Source organism: Rosa chinensis, chromosome 4 (genome assembly GCF_002994745.2).
Source record: "Rosa chinensis cultivar Old Blush chromosome 4, RchiOBHm-V2, whole genome shotgun sequence".
In the NCBI taxonomy this organism is placed as follows: Eukaryota; Viridiplantae; Streptophyta; class Magnoliopsida; order Rosales; family Rosaceae; genus Rosa; species Rosa chinensis.
In genome coordinates, this window is record NC_037091.1 from 43,837,432 (window position 1) to 43,853,452 (window position 16,021).

Consider the following 16,021-nt stretch of genomic DNA (forward strand, 5'->3'; position numbering starts at 1 on the left):
GCTAAATTGGGTTCCAAACCCCTTTAAAAAAAAATGCAATATTAATGGTTCCTTTTTTCTGTTACTAAAAAGCTAATGACTTTATAGTCGTGTAATAATGTTTCTTGGTTAATGAATAATTAACTTTACTTTTACTAGTAACCAAGCGCCATTACCATATTAAAAGAGTGAATTTTCTTATAACCTACTGTGCTTTAGCTTGTCCCTTCACCATATATTTATGCAGCTAGGAGAATCAAAGCCGCGAAAAGAAAATTCTCTTTGCCCACTGCTTTGTGAGCCGGTTTATCCCATTCCCCACCCATATAATTTTATATGGGAATAAGGACATAACCTAAACCCCAAATTAAGAAAAGCTACCTCACTTAACAAATGGTGTTAAGGGAATCATACGCTAAACCCCCACTTCTTCCTACTTCGAGTTGACTAGCATTAACATTACTTTTAATTATATTAAGTGATATAGGTACCTTCTAAACACATTTGACGATCTCTAGCTATAGCTAGATACGAAAACATTTCTTGATACAGAACCATACTTTCTTCAAAAAAAGGTCCAATGTATTAAAGACAAGTATTATTAGATTTTGAATTACCAACGAGAACGATAAAAGGACGAAGTATATACGCGACTTCAACAAGAATTTAGTGATAAAAATGTAAGTGTACATAATGTATATATCAAACTAACATTCTTTTCATTTTCATGTGTGTAAATTCATGCATGTTGAGGGAAAAAATAGTAATAGCATGATCTAAGATTTTGGCATTTTTGAACAAAAGTCGAAATGCAGGAAACCCTTATGAATTGTAAACAGAAACACTAAGAGCTAGTTTGGGATTACTGTGACTTTTAGAAAAAACTGCTGTTAATGTATTTTGAGAATAATCAGCTGTGAATTAAAATAGTTTCGTGTTTGATAAATAATATTTTTAAAAGTGCTGTCAATACATAAAACAATTGCAAAATGTGTTTTGATTCACAATAGCTTCTAAAAGCAAGCAATCTTTAGGCTGCTTCGAAAATCTGTTGCAAGTGACCTATAACTTTCAATTAAAACTGTTTTATTTATTTATTTACCAAACACAATAAAATCTAAAATTTTGAACAAAAACTGATTTTTTTTTAAAAAGCGAAGCAATACCAAACAGAGTCTAAGGGCTAGTTTGGGATTGCTGTGACTTTTAAAAAAAAAATTGTTGTTGCTGTGTTGTGAGAATAATCAGCTATGAATTAAAACAATTCCGTGTTTGATAAATAATATTTCTGTTGCCAGTGATCAATAACTTTAAGTTAAAACTTATAAGGGTTGGGTCACTTACACCGTCGGTGCATAGAATAATTTCCATTTATGAGAGATTATTCAGAGCACCGCCGTGCACTTGCACCAACATAAATGAATGGTTAGATTGCATTAAATACACTTTTTGTTTATTAAAAATAAAGTTGATAATAAATATCAAGAGTTGAGATTATTTTATAAGGGTTGGGTCACTTACACCGTCGGTGCATAGAATAATTTCCATTTATTTATTTACCAAACACAATAAAACCTAGAATTTTGAACAAAATCTGATTTTTATAAAAGCGAAGCAATCCTAAACGGGGCCTAAAACAATTGCAACACTTGATAGTTTAAACTATAAAAAAAATAATAACTAAAATTCAAATTTGTAAGCTATTTACAAAATTATCATCAATTTTTGTTACATTTATTGAAGGAGGAAAAACCTCTTACCTAACTTGATTATGGCTCAATTCTTCATCCTTATTCATCAATTAGGCGAACCCAAGGATATATCATCAACTAATCTGCAAAAGTAGCCAAAGATCTAAATCCATCATCAAGATAATTTCACTCTAAAATTTGAATGGGATAGAAAGGGATAGATTAGAGGTTGGACTCGATCTACGATGTAATACAACAAGAGTGATTTCTCAATTTTCAAATAAATGGGGTCCCGTGCAATGGGTCACCTAGGGTTGAGGCTTGTTAGGTTGTCAATTCATGACCTTTCGAAATCGGATACTGTTTGTTGTGGTCGTCTCACATGGTTATTAACTAGATGATCTATAACACAACACCAATCATTGGATCTAATATCAAGAGTCGGGCTGAGAAAAAAACATTAGAAATGTATTTTATTTAACCTCAACCCTTAATATTAAATTTAAAAGTAACAGATCATGCATGAATTTTTTGGTGGTATGACTGAAAAAACATTTCCAAAAACTCTGATATCCTATTAGTCAACCCACACAAGTACTAGATTAGAAAAAAAGAGTTGAATGCGCTGCACGCGCTATTTCAAAAACCCAGGGTTTCGTTTTGTCTTGTTGTTTCTCGTCCAGTGGCTCACCATGCCAAGGCAGGCCTCTGGCCTTGTAAGAGTGTGGTGAGTGCAGCCGGACGGGTTGTACTTTGTTGTGGTTAATGGCTTCTAAATGGTTTTGGTTCGAACTCTGTATTCCAGCGGCAGATATAGTGAGGAAACTTCCCAGGGTGACGGCGCATTGATGGAGGATATATAGGTGGGGTATGTGGATGGAATGGTGCGTCGAGGGTTGTGGCGAGTCTAGATCAGGTTGTAAGAGCATCTGGGTGGAGGTCATGGGGTCGAACGACGCTTTGTCTGCAATCCCAGCGTGGTGTAGGTTGGGAGTTTCAACCTAGTTCTGCTTTGGTTTGGATGTTAGGCTGGTGCAACGGCGATGAGTTTCCTTCCACGATGGTGATGTACCAGGGTACGTGGTGCAACTGTGGCGCAGTGACTGCGAATGCGACTGCGGCAGTAGGCAGGGGGTAGTGGTTCTGATACAAAGTTGGGCTTGGGTTATGGGCTGGATATTTCTCACTGTTATTTGGACTGGATGCTGGGCTGCCCATCTCCTTAATGGTAATTAGGTCTGGGCTTTGCCTTTGGGCTCCTACTATTTTACTCTTGATTTTTGTTGTTTTTTTTAACATAGTTAGAGGTGGCTTTATGCCAGTAATAAGTCTCTATCAATTTAGGATAAAGCGATGTGGGCATTGTCTCGGTATGTACACTTAGTGTGCCTTATCTGGTCTAGCAAGGCGGCGAGCCATTTACTTGATCAAATGGACACAACCTCCTAGTGGCAGGATGAAAAGGAGTGTCGTTGGGTTAGTTTTCATGTGGTAACATAGTGGGAAAGCTGTGCTATTTGTAATGATGCTTATTCGTAATAGAGTTATATTTCTGGTATGTCACCGCTATGTCAAAGCAAATGGAGTAGCCTTTTGTGTACTCTTTGCTAATTGGTGCATGTTAGAATACATAGATTTTATGGAGACTCCTGTTATTATTTCAAGATATTCTCTCTATGCTTATTGTAATATGAGGTTTAGGCTTTATATCTCCTTTGTATTATGTAGTTTTATTAATCAAGATTTGAGAACAGCCGCACCAGCCCTTTTAAAAAAAAAAAAAAATTTAGACAACCCAACACAATACAACATAGCACCGAAAGTTTAAGCTACTATAAAATGGAATTAGCAATGTATGTCCATGATTAATTAGCTTAGGAAACTTGATGTTCAATACTTTCAATGTGGTCCCTCGACATTTTCCTTTCCTTTTTAATTAACCTAGGTTCGAACACTAAACAAGCAATTTCGCCGATTTAGCTCTTTGACTTCAACCTAGAGGTCCGCGCGCATTACTATATATAAGACATTGATTCTGCACAAAGGCTTCAACTCAACTTGCACCACCGTTGTCCATGTGTCTTTGCCTCCATTCAAGTCAAAGGCAAAACTTTTACCAACAATCCTTTGCCCAAGTATTTTCCATCTCCATCCATATCAATGCTCAGCTCTTGTGCTTTGGCAGTTAGGCAGTGATTCAGGTCCAAGACCGATATATAAATAGAAGATAAGTATTTGTATTTGTATATGTGGTTCTGAACAAGCGAGCTTTGCATATACCTATCGAGCCAGAAAATCCAAAAAAACCCCCAAAACCCGTAGTTTCTGTTTTTCTAGCTATCTTCCCCTCTCTCTTTCTCAGCAGCTTCCAGTTTTTTATCAGCAAATCGCCGCGTTTTTCGTTGTTAAAAGGTACGGTGGTCCAAAATTTTAAGCTTTGATTGACTTTGGATATATGATTTTCCATTAAAATTGCTTATATATACCTGTGTTTTAAATTTTGTTTGGCAGGTTTCAATAATGCAAACTCTTTTCTCCATAGCTGCCTGCCAACAAGTAGTTCACATACAGCCGATGGTAAGATTCCAAAACCCGCCAGCCGGACTATCCATTGATCGATTTTTCAGTCGGAATAAGGATAAGGTTGTGATAGTAATGGGAGCCACGGGAACCGGAAAGTCCAGGCTTGCCATAGACCTTGCATTAAAATATTCGGCCGAGATCATAAACTCGGATAAAATGCAAGTCTATAAAGGTTTGGACACCCTCACCAACAAGGTCACTGAGGAGGAGTGCAAAGGCGTACCACATCACCTGTTGGGCACAGTGGATCCTGAGTCGAACTTCACAGTTAATGATTTTAAGCATCATGCGTCTTTGGCCATTGAATCGATCCTGGAGCGTGACCGGTTACCTATCATCGCCGGTGGGTCAAACTCGTACATAGAGGCACTGGTGGACGAGCACCCCGAGTTTCGGAGGAGGTACGAGTGCTGCTTTCTTTGGGTCGACGTAACGCCGCGGGTGCTCAACTCGTTTGTGTCGGAGCGAGTTGATCGGATGGTGGAGGTGGGTGGTCTGGTGGACGAGGTGAGGAGAATGTTCGACCCAACAGCCGACGAGGAGGACTATAGCACCGGGATTAAGAAAGCTATCGGAGTTCCAGAGATGCATCATTACTTGCGCGGCGAAGCGTGTGGCAACGATGAAGAGACTCAAGAAGCGCTGTTGATGGAAGCTATTTCGAACATCAAGAAGAATACTCGCACGTTGGCCCATCGCCAACTGCAAAAGATTCACCGGCTGCGGAGCAAGTGGAACTGGAGCATGCACCGCCTCGACGCCACCGAAGCTTTCTTGAACCGCCGTCGCGGCCGGGAGGGAGACCGAGTGTGGGAGAAGCAAGTTGCGAGACCCGCCACAGTAATCGTCAGTAAGTTCCTCGTAGACCCAATGTCAACCATTCTTCCTCATGACACTACCTTTGTAGCTACGGCCGGCAGCACCAGCACCACCAGTGTCAATTCTCTTGCGGTGTCCATGCCGGCAGTGGCTGCTGCAACACGGTAGATTATGAAAAAAAAAAAGGACAAAAAGTTTCTCCATCAAAAACAACCAAAAAAAGAAATGTAACTTTCTTGTTGGAGTTTCCGGGTCTGAGACTATGAAGGGAGAAGCTGCTATCAGGCGGTTAAGTAAAAGCACCTAGCTTTTTACATTCTGGGTGGCCGTACAGTTTGGAAGCATTTTAGATATCCGTGCTGGGGGGGGGCAAGAGCTACAGATTCTTTCAGTTAGAATAGGAAAGCTGAGGGCTTCGTGGATTTCCGTACCCACCTGCTTTGCGGTGCGCGCCTGCATCAAATCGATCAGCATCAATCATTAGTTGAATAATACAAGTCGGCTGTGGTGGGGATGGGGTCCACAGTAGTACGTGCTTTGTGATTTTAGGGTTTAGGGCGGGTCTCTCTTACCCTCTTTGTAAGTAGAACTGGAGTGTTCATCAACTTTAATTTGTTTTATTTTTACTTTTCCTAACACTGTATTGCTAATTTTGCTATGGTATATATAGATGGGGAATTTCCAAGAGGTGTGGATTCTTCTTTTCTAAAGTTCAAGCTTTATTTTTTATTTTTCGGTTTCTGGTCATATTCTTCAGCATCAAACAACTATGACAAATTCTCAATGTCCAATCCTCTTTTCTTACGATGTGACTATAAGGATGAAAAAAATAAATCCTGCGTCTAACATATACTTTAGTGGATTAAGAACTGTGGATAAAGCTCAATAGAATACAATGTTAATTTAGTTTAAGAATATCGATTTGTCGCCAAGAATCATTATGTCATTCTTTTGATAGTGCCATAATCTTGACACAAAATTAATTGTTGTTATGTTAAAATTAATATGATGTTGTAAAAGATGTCAAATACATACGAGGTAAAAAAAATTGATGTAGAAAATAAACCGGGCCATATGGATAGATCAGATTAGGGTTTAGGGTCCAATATGTTGATTTACTAGTAAAAACCTTCAACTAATCCAAACAAATCAATTTAAAGACCTAATCATAAGACATTGAAACGATCATATACATTAGATTGAATTGATGATGAGTTTACCACAAAGTATTAGATCAAATTCTGAACACTAAACGTACATGCGTGATACTTGTTATTAGTTGTTAACTATATACGTATGCAGAGTCAATTGTGTAACTTAGCTAATACATATATGTCAACATCTAACATTCATTCATATATTCAAATTTTCAGTCATGATGGATGGAGTTTCTTTTTATTAATATAAAGAAAAAAGAAAAAAGAATATAAAGAAAAAGAAGAAAGAAGAAAGAAGAAAGAAGAAAGAAGAAGGAAAAAAGAAAAAAGATAAACAAGTAAGTATATATTTGTCTAAGATCCAATACAAGACCACAGACATCAATCGAACGTGGGTGAACTGTGGTCCTTAACAATTTCAACTCTTTAATTTCTTTAATCAAGTTTTAATCATGATCAATCACCATCTCCATCCAAGATCCAAAGGCAACGTGCGGTAGGACCTTGATTCGATGGAAGTGAATATGCACAATTTGAGGTGTGTTTTATCTTCCTAACAGCCATCTGTGAGACTCAGATTAGATTAATTGGAACTACTTATTGCTAATTTATAATTGGAATCTTGAAAATCAAAGGGTCCAAAGGGAAGGCTCTAGTGCAGTTGGTAGGGTCTAAGGCTCCAAACTAGCAAAAATCCCTTGTCGTTTTAATGCCAAATGATTCCAGGTTCCAACCATATAATAAGCTCTTTTGTATGTGATAGGGTGGCCTTTAATATTTATACCCCACTCATCACCACCTCATAATATACAAGAGTTTATGTGGGACAATTAATTCGCTAGAAGAAAAACATCTTTTGTTCTTAAGCTTCATGGCGTTTCTACGAAAGGTTTACAATATTATTAATGGTCGAATTCACATTTACAAAAGTTTAATCGTCATATTATATGGTGCCAATTGTCAAAAACAGCAAACGGTTTAATCTTATCGATTCCCATGAGAGAATGGGAAGCCACCCGATCGAGTCTAGTCTGCAGGCCAATCTAATTTTGTTGTGGTGCTTCCAAAACCTGCAGTCATCACTTGTTTGTATGCATGTGTTTGCAAGCACAGTTGTTAAAGCATGATATCCCTAACTAAAGCACAATGTCGTTAACTACTGTTTTTTTTTTCGATAGATGGAATAAAAACAACGAAAGAGAAGAACCCATATATAGTACAACCTATACCCGGACTGTCAAACAAGTGAGCATTACAAGCAGATAATGATAGAGAATTTTTCCAAACTTGAACAGTAGGATGGTGTTCCGTATTGGCAATTGTTTCGGCTTCTAGTTGGCTTCTCTCTTGACATTTTTAAGGCTAAAGCTGTGGAATTGAGATGACAACCATGAAATGTCTCTAAGGATGTTTTTGATACGCCAGGGAGGATGTATAGATCCATGTTTCAATCAACAGTTTTGAATCACCTTCCACTTCTAGATAATAAAAACCATGTAATTAAAGAGGCAGCACGAAGACCAGCTCGTAAGGCTAAAGCTTATAACATTAACAATGTCTTTAACTACTATTAAAATAATATGTTAATTTGTTCTAGCGTTGAAAGTCTTTCTTTTCGTTTTCAATAAAAATAAACTTTTTTGTGTATCAATTGAGTGAGGCGATATTATAATTAGCAACTATTCGTTTTACTCAAAACTTATTGTTCATTAGATTATTAGAGCAAAACGACACACAACATCAAACTAAATATAAACAGATAAAAGCAACCAAATAATTTTAACAATTATTATTATTAACTTTTTACTAGCATGATTGGAGAAATTCCAAATTCTTTAATTAACTTGTTGCATTAAGGGTTGGAGAATCGTAGTCCACAACTTAAAGAATTGTGGTTGGCTTGTTTTGCTGCTACTCTGTGGTTTATATGGCAAGCTAGGAACAAATCTAAGCATGAAGGATATGTGCTCCAGGTGTCTTATGTTTGCCAATTGATCTCTGGGCACATTCACTCTACAAGTCGTATTGCAACTGGCAGCATGCATAATACTGTGAATGATCTTCGGGTTTTGAAGAGTTTTGGAGTTCAATGCAAGCCTCGCCATGCTCCTAAAATTGTTGAGGTTATTTGGCATCCTCCACCATTGGGTTGGATAAAAATTAATTCTGATGGTGCATGGAGGCAAGATTCTGGGCTTGGAGGCTACGGTGCCGTCTTTCGTGACTACAAAGGGAATTATTTTGGAGCTTTTGCCTCTAATCTTGACATTCCAAGCTCAATCGCAGCGGAGGTAATGGCAGTGATTAAAGTAATTGAGCTTGGTTGGGTAAGAGATTGGAAGCATATATGGTTGGAAGTGGACTCCTCTGTGGTTCTTGATTTCATTCGCTCTCCTCATTTGGTCCCTTGGAAGCTTCGTATAGAATGGGGTAATTGTTTGCACCGAATTTCTCAAATGCATTTCAAATCTTCGCATATATTTCGAGAGGGTAATCAAGTGGCAGATGCTTTAGCGACTTATGGTTCTACGTCCTGTGGTTTGATATGGTGGAACTTAGCTCCACCCTTTATCCAGACACACTGTGATAGTGACCGTTTAGGTCTACCAAAGTTTCGTTTTCGGTAATTCACTTGTATAGTTTCTTTTAGCTTTCGGAGGTTGGCTTTGTCTCCCCTCCCTTGTATTCTTTTTTAGTTCAATAAAATCTGGAACTAAGAAGGCTATTTGTCTTTGCTTAGTTCTCCAGTTCCAACCAAAAAAAAAAAAACTTTTTACTAGCATGATACATCTTTGTTGAAGGGGCAAGATAATGAAATTAGACAAGACGGTAACCACGAGACAAAGCGAAAGATTGTGAGTCCTTGTATAGCATTCATTGTCATTTCTCTGTCTTGTTATTGTAATGGAAGAAGAAAGTTATGTTTGCATTGGGAATGGAATGTTTAACATCCATTGTCTTGAACGATACCTAGCGCCGTCCAATATCCATATTCATTAACTCGATCATGATCAATTGTTTGTGCTGAGCAAAGACAACAGAAAGATCGATCAAACCTAGCACTATCGATCGAGCACTCTATCATGTAGCAACAATGTGAATTGAACAATATATACGTACAACAGAAGTGCCAAAAGGTTTCAAATACCTCTTATAATCATAAATTGTCACTTAGCTACTAGGATACGCATAAAGGACGGTCAAGTACCATATATTGTCACTTAGCTACTAGGATACGCATAAAGGACGGTCATATTGTTGACTGCCATAAAGGACGGTCACTTAGCTACTAGCTACTAGCTACTAGGATACGCATAAAGGACGGTCACTTAGCTACTAGGATACGCAGAAGTGCCGTATTGTTGTTTTGCTAGTAGTGCTGACTGCCATATGCATAAAGGACGGTCATATTGTTTTGCTAATAATTGTCAAGCCAAAACACAGCGTACCCACAGCATTGCTAGTAGTGCTGACTGCCATATTGTTGTTTTGCTAGTAGTGCTGACTACCCATATATGGCAGTCAGCATTTCAGGCTTCAAGTTGAGGGTTTTCGTAGCCATGCACTGAATTTGGATCCTGTCCAAAAATTAAGAGCTAAATCGTATACCTTTTCGTACAAGACAAGGAGTGGAACAATGGGGTTTTACGTTTCAAATCAAAGACTTCCTAAAAGATTGATATCTAGACAATTATTGAAAACCCTAAAAGCTTAACTAGAAATAGAATGGTACAAATAACATTGCATGTTCTCTGATTAAAGTAGACAAAATAATCATGCATAATTCTAAATGGATCACTTGAGATGATATTGACTAAAGATTCTAGATTGAGAATGCATGCTAACCGCAAGATGGTATGCACATACGTACACCTCCAATGTCAAAGATTCAAATCAAGATGAAGCCTACACATTCAAACAGAAAGAATTGCAAGTGTACACAAAGAGTGAAGATCACTTTATGGCAAGAGCTCCCAAAAATGTCAACGTCAAACTTGGCCGTGATCAATGGCAAGTACTAATACCTCTAAAATATTATCCTAAACGCTTTCGACATGTTTCCTAGTGTTCAATAAGCGCTTCTAAGCTTAAGAAATGAACCGTTCCAATAATGTATGTTCACTTAACATCGTTCTCTAACTTAAGACAACTATGCATACAACGAACCACGAATGCATGTATGTAACCTCCAAATGTTAAGCAAAGCACATGCCTTGAAATTGACTAATAATGACGCAGTCGGATTGATAACTAGGTTTACCAGCAATAAACCTAAGCAAAAGATTCTGGAGTCCACCAGAGATAAAAGAGAATAATCTCAATTCTGGAGTCCACCAGAGATAAAAGAGAATAATCTCAATTTAATTGATAAAAGATGAAAGATACGTTCTGCAGCCGCTTGCGGCTGCATAAATAAGAGAAAAGTACCCTAGGGCGACTAACAACGAAACCCTAAGGCCCATGGATAAAAACGAAAACAACCCAAAATTAACTAAGAAAACCAAAAACGGGTAAAATAGAAAAATACAGTTTTGAGGCCCTAAACGACCCCGAAAGCCCGAAAAAGGTCACAGGTCGTGGCATAGCGACGAGTTTGATTTCTGGCGCGATTCCTTTTCCGGAAAGGTAAAGTGCGTCCCAATCGGACTCCGGAAGCCCATTTCACGTCTACTAGTCACTTTTCGGTTTCCACCTTTAGTACGATCCAATTGTTCTTGAAATTGGACCGCCATCTGTTCTACATCAAATAAGTTTGGATTGAGAAAGCATGCCAACCACACACCTGCTCTCGGTCAAATCTAATTATGATCAAGCTAAGACTCACATGCGAACAAAAATAATTGCAAGTAGAAGCTAACAAAGAGTGAAAGATTGTCAAGCACTTTAGGGCAAAAAGAGCCGATCGAGAGCTGACAATTCCATCACGGTCAACTTGAAGTAATCAAACCCTAGCTGTGACACGGTCCAACCCTATGAATGAATCTCAAAACAAATGTCTAAATCCCCTCTTGTACACATGTACTCTTTTAATTCATTTCTCTCGTCTAGTTGCTTCTACTTCGCTGTTTCCTGGAAATTTGGTCCATTTTTGTTTTGGTCTTCATCTTGTCTGCTGGCGGTGGTATTATCTATAATTATATATAAGTTAGGGCTAGGGTTGCTGCCATTGCTGTCGTTAGCAAAGCTACCTTAGAATCTGTACAACTCAGAAACGCGTAGCCACGACATGGATATGACGATGAGATAGCCAAACACGGTTTAAAACCAACTTTTGTCTGAGCTATACTATCTTAATCTTAATCAATTTCCAATCCAGTGGTCATTATTCATTGGTCATGAGCTAGTATATGTACAAATTAAAGAGAACCGACTTGAGAGTCTCGTATAATTAGGTGTCATGTAAGCTATCATAATTATGTAGAAACTATTCATGTATATACGAAACACGACGTCATCGTTGTCTTCATTCTACTCACTCACGTAACAATGAGAATTTAACATTAAAGTTAAGGGTTTATTTCATTTTAAAAGTGAAACACATGACAATATTTAAATAGAATGCTAGCTAGAAAACAAAGTATAGTGTCATAATAATATCCAAAACTCATTTTGACGAGCAGTAATATGTATGATTTTGGAGTCCTGAACAATTAACTCGAGAATTATGATTGACTTTTATAATCCTCAAGTCCTTAACAATTTCTTCTTTTACTACTTGTTTAGAGCTTCAACGATAACAATAATTGGTTTGTAACCTAATTTGTCAATTTATTCCCTGAACAAGAAGATCGTCCAACTCCAAATGAGCAGAATATACTTTTCTATGTATGCAGATGTGTTGCATGCGTATTTTGTTTCTAGTCTATATCATGAATCCAGCTCGAAGTTTAGAAACTGTAAAAGAGTTAATTACTACGTATATACGGCTCCACTTTCTTGATTTGAGACCATTATGAAGAGTGTTGTTATTGATTTGGTAAGGGTTCCAAATCCCAATAACACGCTCGGAATAAGAGAAATCACAAGTCAACTAATTGCTGCACATTTGTAATTTGATAATGTTGGGGATGATCCAGGGAAACCACAATCTACTCATTAGTAATTGTGCACACGAAAAACCAAGTGTAGACTAGATTTCATTTGAAATCATAGAAATCCTCGAGGACTAGATATGAGATCAGTGAGTTTATACTTTGAAATCTGAAATCTTAAATAGATTATTGAGGTTGGGAAATCTCTCATAGATTGGGTTTATAGGGTTTGTTTACTTTCACAAAGTTATCATATCATATACATTTCAGACTAGATTTCATATAGAATATATGAAATCTTTAAGTGACGAATACTGTGAGTATGAAATGAATCTCAAAAAGATTTGGCCTGCCAATGTTTATGGGGTTTGAGTTGATCAAGTATCTAAACTAGAATCATCATATCCTTAACAAGGAAAGTTAGAGAATCACACACCTTGACACCCATTAATTAAATCCTAAACATGCAGCCCATACACTTGAACTTCATCACCTCGATCTTTAGAATAAATTAGGGTTTTAACTTATTTGATCTTATCCAAAGAGATAAGAAAATTCTTGACACACTTTACCTTTTGTCTATTGAATTTTCATTTTTTGACTAGTTAATACCAAAATTTATTCGAATAATTAAAGGAAGGTAATGCATCTGAAGTATTTAATCTAACTTCCTTTATGCAAATGGTGTAGCTGATCGTTTGGCGCATCTTTCTAGTGTTGGTATGCTTGATGAGGTATGGTTAAGGGAGACTCATGTTATTAGTCAAGATGTATTTTATGAGGATATTAGTTATATGTCTAATGTAGCTCGGGGTTCAGGTTTTATGTCTCCCCTGATGTAAAATTTTAATTCAATAAATGGAACCGGACGTGGGGCTGAGCCTCTCAGTTAAATGGAACCGGACATGGGGCCCCCCGATGTAAAATTTTTTTTTTGTCTTGACAAAGCCAATATATGTCTAAATCCAAGAGATCTTCCCTCATAAATTTATTGGATTTAATAGTTCAAATAGTGACATAAAGTCTACTAGAGAGACACATAAACTTCTCTAAGATGCCCCATTGTTCGCAATTGTTAGAGGTATTGCAAAGGAACTCATTTCCGTTCTCTACATGCGTTTGCGCATGGAATCCTTTGGCTATTCATAATGAAAATGCAGTCATAATGAAAAGAACTCGAAATTTTATTCATAAGCCAACAGAGTACATCATTGTTGCTTAACCATTATGAGAATCTAATCCAAATGCTAGCTAATGCAAAACAGAGGTAGCCATTTGACTTCTTTCGGTAACTCCAAAATAAATATGACCAGGTGAGTAGAGAGATATCGGTGGAGCAAAGCTCGCTTCAGTACCACTTATCTCAAAACCTTCCTAGACATCATACTCATTTTGGATGAGCCTATGTGACGAAAAACTAAACCAATGACATTTACTACAAAGTATATGGCAAGTGCCTATTACATATCTTGGAAAAATAAAGACTTAAACAGAATTGGCGATCTATTGATCCCAGCCAGATTTGTAGTCTTCAACCCTTCACTCTAGATCATCTTCTTGATCTTCTTGTTCCACATAGTGAGCTTCTCTTACTTCACAACATGCTTTGTAGGCGGTGACAATTTCTTCACGAGCTCTACGAATGTGTGCCCAATGACCGGATATTCCACATCGAGATCATACATCTCTTTGCTCACACTCATTGATTGAGGCGCTTTGAAAGCATCATTTAGATGGCTCTTAGTGTTGGTGGCATCACCAACATGGCCAGAGACGTTGCCTCCTTCTCTCTTTCCACATGGACCTCTTCAGTTACATGTTCGCCTATTTTGGCGGTTACCTTCCCAAATAAAGCGATTATATGGACCAGAACGTCCAGAAGTATCTCTAAGATTAGGGTTTTGCTCTTGGCGCCCTCTCTTAGGGGCGCGACTATAATTGGATTCCGGAATATGTTCTGTTTCCATGGATCTTGAATTATAGTTCTTCATAAGGATGTTGTCATGCTTTTCAGCGACATTCATAGCTCCAATGAGCTCATGAAACCTTGTGAACCTTCTTGCAGTAACGTCGATTCGATAGTTCTTAGCAACTATTAATGCGGACACAGGGAAGGTAGAAAGAGTCTTCTCAATCAACATCGCATCTGTGATCTCTTTACCATAGAATTCCATTAAGGATTTAATGTGAAGTGCTTTCGAGTTGTAGTCAAGAACTGACTTGAAATCATATAAGCGGAGGTTATGCCATCTCACTTCTAGGTCAGGAAGCAGAGAGTCATGGACATTGCCAAATCTTTCTTCGAGTGAGACCCACAACCTTCTGGGGTCTTCTTTATTTATACACTCGTACTGGAGCGAATCATCCATATGACGAGTCATTAGGATGATGGCTTTCGCCTTATTTGCCTATAAGGCTGCTCTATTTGCTTCCAAAGCCTGAGCTTGCTCAACAGTTAGCACTTCCTGGCGAAAAGGAACCGTTCGTATTCATTGTTGTAAATTGCAGTTATGAATGCCTTAATGATCACCAATTTGGCTGAAATTTTGCAGAGATGATCTATATATTAGGACCTAAAAATTGAACGGTTAAGATGTAAATATGTGACCAAAAAGTGGGGAAAAAATGGAAATCCGCACCTAATGCTTAGGTGCGGACGTCCACACCCAAGAAGCCCTATATATATATATAAATATAAATAGTGATGCCCCGGAAATTCGTAATTATTTTCTAAGGATTTTCAGGATTTAATTAGTGGTTATTGGACAGTTTCGTGGCTCGTGGATGGAGCGGAAGTGTTTCGGACGAATTTTTATTCGGAAAGTATGACTTTAGGGCGGTTACTAAGGTTGACTTTGGATACGTTGAGATTCTCTAAAAACTTCCTTCACGAAAGTTGTAGAGCGTGTCAATACGAGTTCGTGGACATGTGGATCGTGAAAATCGGAGTTCGTATATGAAATTTATGAGCGTTTGAAGTTTTGGGAAAGTTCTATAAATAGGAGTTTCCACTTTTGGAAATTTACTATTTCCATTTTACTTTTACCTTTTCGGAAAAATCAGAAAAACGCTTCGTTCTCTCTCCTCACCTGCGACTGACCCGACCTGAATCTGGAAACCCGACCCGACTTTTCCGGCGAGCTCTGACGACGAAACTTTTCAGATTGGTTCGTCATTGCCGTCCGCTCCTCCCCGTGGTGTCCTTTAGCGGAGATTCGCCGCGGTGATGGTACTAGAAGGCGACAGAGTTTGGTGTATTCGGACCCGGTCGGAAAACACAGCTCTGGTGACTTCGTGGCTTCATGCTTCCTTGGTTAAGTTCAGAGAAGGCTCCCTGATCGATCTATGGTGTTTTTTTGGATCGATTTACGTGGAAATCGGTTCAACTCAGATTGAATAATAATCCAAAGCTTGTGAGGTAGTTTTCGACTCTTTATGCTTGTTTTCTGACTTCGAGCTAGCTATGAAAATTCACAAGCATGCTTAGATGAACAGTTTTGATGTTGGGAGTTTTGTGAAATATTGAGTTTTGGCAGGCGGCGGTGTGGTGGCATTCTGGTGGCTTTCTGGCCATGTAGGAAACTGTTTTTGGTATTATATATGTTCTACTCGTTGATACGAGCGTTTTGATATATAATATGCAAATTTTGGAGTTCGTATGGATTTTTTGTGATTTTTACGGTTTCATACCGGTCGATTTATTTGATCCGTGAGGATTCGAGCTTCCGATCGACTTGTGGGTTGGTCATATTGATCGTGG

At 38.1% G+C, this 16,021-nt stretch overlaps 1 protein-coding gene across 1 annotated transcript; it reads left to right on the forward strand.

The window, feature by feature from the left end:
• The first annotated feature begins 3,740 nt into the window (after positions 1-3,740).
• On the forward strand, positions 3,741-5,752 carry LOC112197816 (adenylate isopentenyltransferase 5, chloroplastic). The gene is made up of 2 exons (XM_024338696.2): positions 3,741-4,082; positions 4,182-5,752. Exon 2 carries the CDS (start codon positions 4,191-4,193, stop codon positions 5,238-5,240), a length of 1,050 nt encoding a protein of 349 aa, XP_024194464.1. The 5' UTR covers positions 3,741-4,082; positions 4,182-4,190; the 3' UTR covers positions 5,241-5,752.
• Positions 5,753-16,021: the final 10,269 nt, after the last annotated feature.

Bases quoted from the DNA above. Each gene is read 5' to 3' on its own strand.
- LOC112197816 (XM_024338696.2), top strand. From the start codon at position 4,191: ATGCAAACTCTTTTCTCCATAGCTGCCTGCCAACAAGTAGTTCACATA.